Below are 6,450 nucleotides of genomic sequence, written 5' to 3'. Positions count from 1 at the left end.
TTGCACTCCAGCCTGGGCGAAAGAGAGATTCCATCTTTTATTAAAAAAAAAAAAATCATTTCTAAAATATTTTGTAGATGCAGGGTCTGGCAATGTTACCTAGGCTTGTCCTGAACTCCTGGCCTCAAGCGATCCTCCCACTTCTGCCTCTGAAAGTACTTGGATTACAGGTGTGAGCCACTATGCCCGGCGTGTACTAAATTCTTTAAAGTTGAGAGGCTCCACATTAGCTCTTCTTCCAGCCTTGAAGACTTTGACCGTGGAATTGATCCAACGAATGCCTCTTCATCCCTCAAATTCCGCCTGAAATGTCACTTCCTCAGGTAAACCTGAGTTCATAGGGTGGGGAACAATCCCACAGGGTGGGAGAGATCCACCCACTCACCCACTGAGATGCAAACTAATCCAAAGGGGCTTCTATTCCTCTTTCAAGCATAGAGAGTGCTCAACGACTCCACCCTGCGACCCCAGGCTATGGGAAGCAGTTGACCCTGCAAAGCTCTCCACTCCCTCACCATCTGGGAGGGGACGCTGTGCTGGTGAAGCTTTTAAAACCAACTTGCAGACTTACTTGGACCCTCAAGTTTACTCATATAAATAAAAAATGATAAGAATACGAAAAGACAGCCAGGGGAATTAAATGCCAGTTGGGGCCAACAGGGCCCTGATCACGGAAGAGGGCACTCCCAGCTCTCAATCTTCACACAATCCCTGCACCCAGGGTCACAGAGCATGCGCAGGCCCTTCCCGCCCACTTCCGGGGCAACCGCCAACCACCGCAGGCTGAGCCCCAGGCTGGAAGCCGCGCACTTGGTGGGGTTGAGGTATGAGTCCTTCCTCGCGGGGGCTCGGTGGGTCCTGAGCATTCTCTGGCCAGGTTTACTGATCCGTCTGCTCCAGGTGAGCTTGGAAGGCCGCAGGAAAGGCCCAGAAGGGCCTCGCCAGGAGGCTTAACTGGACAGGGGCTTCTTGAACATTCTCTGTGCCTAAACCTCCGGGTCGCTGCCTGCCCACGACTGGATCTCCTTAGTCTCTGGCGTAGCTCTTGTGAAAAATTCAGGATTGTGGAGTTAGAATGGGGGTGTTGGGCTTGCGTCAATTAAGCGTGTTTGGGAGTGGGGTCTGGGGAGTTAAGGGAGCGAAGTGGTAGCTGCCAGTTGAGAACCCACCAGCCTACGTCGTCTGCACCCTCGACCTATGTAAGCATCCTTTAATCTTCACAAGGGTCTTACAGGTACGAATTATCATTTCAACTTTGTAGATGAGGCGCCTTAAGTGCAGGCATGTTAAGAATTAGCCAGTATGATGATGGTTGAAACTGAGAGCTTGGAATCTGCCACAGGTTTTATTTATTCCTCAAACAAGCTAGAGACATAGTCCCACCAAGAAGCTTGCTGCCTGGTGAGGGGTTTTTACAGTTAGGTAAAGAATTGCAGAGTAGCTGTAAAATCACGTTATAACTGTGATATGTAACATGATGGGAGCTAGGCAAAAAGCTTGGACTAGATCTTAATAGATCTTTTTGCTTTGTTTTCCTTAAAGCATAGGTTCACAAAGTACAGTCCGCAGGCCAGCAGCATCATCTGGGAACTTAACGAAAAAAACAGCCCTACTGAATCAGAAACTGGGGATGTGGCCCAAGCAATCTTTTACCAAGACCTCCAGGTGATTATAATGCAAGGTAAGATTTGAGAACTGCTTCCATAAAGTAATAAAAGACCAGTGGAATGTTTTCAGTTGAATATGAAAGGATTCTGTTTGTATTTGAAAAGGTCAATTTAGCTACAGACTTAAGAAATTGGAGGCACCATTGTGTATCTAGGAGAGAGACATAAGTGGTTTAAACTCGGGTGGTGACCGTGCCTACAGAGCTGTTCTGTTCACTTAATGTCTTGATTTTAAATAGTAAAGAAGACTGCTTTGGGTGTATGCTTGGGGAAAGGAGGGCACAATGATACCTAGAGTGAGTCCTCTTGTGTCCTTTGTGAAGGGGTGGCCTGCCCCTCCACACCTGTGGGCATTTCTAGTTGGGTGGGATGAGAGACTGAGAAAAGAAATAAGACACAGAGACAAAGTATAGAGAAACAACAGTGGGCCCAGGGGACCGGCACTCAGCACACCAAGGACCTGCACCGGTCTCTGAGTTCCCTCATTTTTTATTGATTATTATTTTCATTATTTCAGCACAAAGGAATGTAGTAGGAGAGCAGGATGATAATAAGGAGAAGGTCAGCAACAAACATGTGAGCAATAGAATCTATGTCATAATTAAGTTCAAGGGAAAGTACTATGACTGGACATGCACGTAAGCCAGATTTATGTTTCTCTCCACCCAAACATCTCAGCGGAGTAAAGAATAACAAGTCAGCATTACTGCAGACATGTCTCGCCTCCCACCATAGGGCGGTTTTTCTCCTATCTCAGAATTGAACAAATGTACAATCAGGTTTTATACCGAGACATTCAGTTCCCAGGGGCGGGCAGGAAACAGTGGCCTTCCTCCATCTCAACTGCAGGAGGCTTTCCTCTTTTACTAATCCACCTCAGCACAGACCCTTTACGGGTGTCGGGCTGGGGGACACTCAGGTCTTTCTCATCCCACGAGGCCGTATTTCAGACTTTCACATGGGGAGAAACCTTGGACAATACCCCGCTTTCCAGGGCAGAGGTCCCTGCGGCTTTCCGCAGTGCATTGTGCCCCTGGTTTATTGAGACTAGAGAATGGCGATGACTTGGTAAAAGTCATACTGCTTGTAAACATTTTGTTAACAAGGCACATCCTGCACAGCCCTAGATCCCTTAAACCTTGATTTTATACAACACATGTTTTTGTGAGCTCCAGGTTGGGTCAAAGTGGCTGGGGCAAAGCTACAAATTAACAACATCTCAGCAAAGCAATTGTTTAAAGTACAGGTCTTTTTCGAAACGGAGTTTCTTACATCTTCCCTTTCTACATAGACACGGTGACAGTCTGATCTCTTTCTTTCTTTTGTTTTTTTTGAGACGGAGTCTCGCTGTGTCACCCAGGCTGGAGTGCAGTGGCGCAATCTCGGCTCACTGCAAGCTCCGCCTCCCGGGTTCACGCCATTCTCCTGCCTCAGCCTCTCCGAGTAGCTGGGACTACAGGCGCCCGCCACCATGCCCGGCTAATTTTTTGTATTTTTAGTAGAGACGGGGTTTCACCGTGGTCTTGATCTCCTGACCTCGTGATCCGCCCGCCTCGGCCTCCCAAAGTGCTGGGATTACAAGCATGAGCCACCGCGCCCGGCCTGATCTCTTTCTTTTCCCTGCACTTTGCACTGTGCTAGAGTCCTTTTTTGTACATGTTTTCTTAAAAGTATATTTTTCTTCGGATTTTACCATTTTTTCCAATGATGCTCTGCAGTTTACTATGTGACATTGGGCAAGATTCTTTTTTTTTTTAAGTTGGAGTTTTCCTTTTGTCGCCCAGGCTGGAGTGCAATGGTGCCATCTCAGCGCACTGCAACCTCTGCCCCCTGGTTTGAGCCATTCTCCTGCCTTAGCTCCCCAAGTAGCTGGGACTACAGATGCGCCACCATGCCCGGCTAATTTTTGCATTTTTAGTAGAGACAGGGTTTCACCATGTTGTCCAGGCTGACCTAAGGTGATCTGCCTGCTTTGGCCTCCCAAAGTGCTGGGATTACAAGTGTGAGCCACTGCGCCCGGCTGGGCAAGATTCTTAAAACTTTTTCAGGCTCAATTTTTCCAATCTCTGAGCACCCTATGCAACCTCACTCCTATTCCCATGCACTTTCTTTTTTTTTTTTTTTTTTTTAATTATACTTTAGGGTTTTAGGGTACATGTGCACAATGTGCAGATTTGTTACATATGTATCCATGTGCCATGTTGATTTCCTGCACCCATTAACTCGTCATTTAGCATTAGGTGTATCTCCTAATGCTGTCCCTCCCCCCTCCCCCCACCCCACAACAGTCCCCGGAGTGTGATGTTCCCCTTCCTGTGTCCGTGAGTTCTCATTGTTCAATTCCCACCTATGAGTGAGAACATGCGGTGTTTGGTTTTTTGTCCTTGCGTTCCCATGCACTTTCTAACTTTCTTGTTCTGCTCAACAGTACCCATTTGAAAGTATTAAGCAAGTATTGGGAGTTACCATAACCACACTTAGTGTGGGCAGGTGGGAAGAGTGGTTTATAAGAGACAGTTTTCTTTTTATTTCTTTTCTTTCTTTTCCTTTTGTAGAGATGGGATTTTGCCATGTTGCTCAGGCTGCTCTTGAACTCTTGGGCTCAAGCGATCCACCCAGCTTGGCCTCCCAAAGTTCTGGGATTGCAGCCCTAAGCCACCACTCCCGGCCATTATTCTATGTTTTCTGTAGTGTTGTGTTAGAATTTTTCACAAGTTAAATATACTCTCATCCCTGGATATACAATATACACAGGGCATTGGTTCCAGGGCACCCGAAGATACCAAAATCCATGAATGCTCAAGACCAGTGGATGCAGGTTCTGCATCCCAGGAATACTGTATTTTCGATTCTATCTGAAGTTAATTGCGTTAGTGGATGCTGAACTTGCGGATATGGAGGGCTATTTAAAATAAAGGATGTATTTTAAAATTCTAAAACTTCTGTCTTACTCCAAAATTAGTATAGGAAAATTTTCTGAAGCACACCACTACTACAGTGAGCCTTTGGAAGTTACTGCCTTTACCAATCATTTCAGGACTAGCAACCTTATAAGCCATAACAGCTTTTAGGTGAAATGTCAATGTGCTTCTTTTTTGAGACAGAGCCTTGCTCTGTTGCCCAGACTGGTGTGCAGTGGCAGCATCTCTACTCAATACAACCTCTGCCTCCAGGGTTCAAGCAATTCTCCTGCTGCAGCCTTCCAAGTAGCTGGAATTACTGGCATGCGCCACCACTGCCAGCTAATTTTTGTATTTTTAGGAGACACAAGGTTTTACCATGTTGGCCAGGCTGGTTCTCGAATTGCTGACCTCAAGCGATCCACTGCCTTGGCCTCCCAAAGTGCTGGGATTACAGGTGTGAGCCACCACGCCTGGCCCAATATGCTTTATATGTAAGTAAATATAGGTTATCTCTATATGTATATGTATTACATACAATACATAAACTATAATACGCTATAATAGAAATATGTGGATTCAGCTAAATTTGTATGACCTCTTGAGAGATTTTCTGAGATAGTCCTACAATACTTTTTATTGAACATGGCTTAAATGCCAAGGACTGTGACAGATGTCTTATATAATTTATTCATTTATGCTTAAAACCTGAGAGAGTATTATTTCCTACTTTCTGAAAAGTGAAACTCAGAGAAATTAACTTGACCAAGTACATGTAGCTAGCTAAGTGTTAGAGCTGGATGAAAACCCAATTCTGTTAGGTATTGTTAGCTCTCAGTTTGTATTTTATCTGTTTTCTCCATCGTAATGTTGGATCAGTAAGCCCATTTTTCCCTGTTAAAATATTTGGGATACATTATTAAATATGAACAACTGAACATATCAAATATGAAAAATCTAAGTTGATTTGATATATAGAGGGGTGCATAGGATGCCGTGGGAGTGTAAAGAAGGAGCAGTACAACTTAGTGATTATCATGCCAGTGGTTATGCAATTAGCGTAATGTTGGATGAGCATGTTCAAATTCTTATAGACTCCGCTTTTACAGCTCTAGGCTTTTATAGCTCTAATTGAGGATAATAGCTCCTAACTTACGGAGTTGTTCTGATGGTTTAATTGAACCTGTGACTATGTGGAAGATCCTTAGCATAGTGCCTGACATATAATAAATTATCCTTGAGAACATGTGTCTTGGGCTGAGTCTCCAGAAGGACCAAAACTTAGTCCTAGGGAAGAAGTGAGGGTAGGGTAATCTAAGCAGAAAGTGGTTTGTGCAGAAGAGGGAAAGCATGATACCTATGTTTGTTTGTTTGTTTTCGTTAAGTACTTTAGGAGACTGTAGCCAGATGAAGATAATGAAATACGAAGGGTTCTGAATGGCGAGCTAAGGGTGAAAAACTGTCCTGACTTGTGGGGAGTTATAAACAGATTGTTATGAGGGGAAACAACATTTAATTTGTTTAAAGAGTGAAGGCCTGAGGGACAAGTTAAATGACATCAAGAAGCAATAGGCATGTCGGGCACGGTGGCTCATGCCTATAATCCCAGCACTTTGGGAGGCCAAGGTGGGCCGATCACTTGAGGTCCAGAGTTCAAGACCAGCCTGGACAACATGGCGAAACCCTATCTCCACTAAAGTTACAAAACTTAGCCCGGTGTGGTGGCGCACGTCTGTAGGCCCAGCTAGCTACTCAGGAGGCTGAGGCAGGAGAATCACTTGAACCCGGGAGGTGGAGGCTGCAGTGAGCCAAGATTGTGCCACTGCACTCAAGCCTGGGCCACAGAACAAGGCTCCACACACACAAAAAAGCAATAGGCAAAT

At 45.2% G+C, this 6,450-nt stretch overlaps 1 protein-coding gene across 4 annotated transcripts in view; it reads left to right on the top strand.

Annotated features, from left to right (window-relative positions):
• The first annotated feature begins 767 nt into the window (after positions 1-767).
• Positions 768-6,450, top strand: part of LOC129481202 (tripartite motif-containing protein 60) — an 82,903-nt gene continuing 77,220 nt past the window's right edge. Inside the window, exons 1-2 of one of the 4 annotated variants that reach the window (XM_055276316.2) lie at positions 768-900; positions 1,548-1,681. In XM_055276316.2, coding sequence (XP_055132291.1) covers positions 1,675-1,681 — 7 coding nt within the window. In that variant the 5' untranslated portion in view covers positions 768-900; positions 1,548-1,674. Of the gene's footprint in view, positions 901-1,542; positions 1,682-6,450 lie in introns of all 4 variants that reach the window. The other 3 variants (XR_008657286.1, XM_063638351.1, XM_063638350.1) reach the window with 3 other exon arrangements.

The sequence above is a fragment of the Symphalangus syndactylus genome, chromosome 4, assembly GCF_028878055.3.
Source record: "Symphalangus syndactylus isolate Jambi chromosome 4, NHGRI_mSymSyn1-v2.1_pri, whole genome shotgun sequence".
NCBI classification, from domain to species: Eukaryota; Metazoa; Chordata; class Mammalia; order Primates; family Hylobatidae; genus Symphalangus; species Symphalangus syndactylus.
Note: the sequence above shows the minus strand (reverse complement) of the source record. Positions and strands in the feature narration are given on the sequence as shown.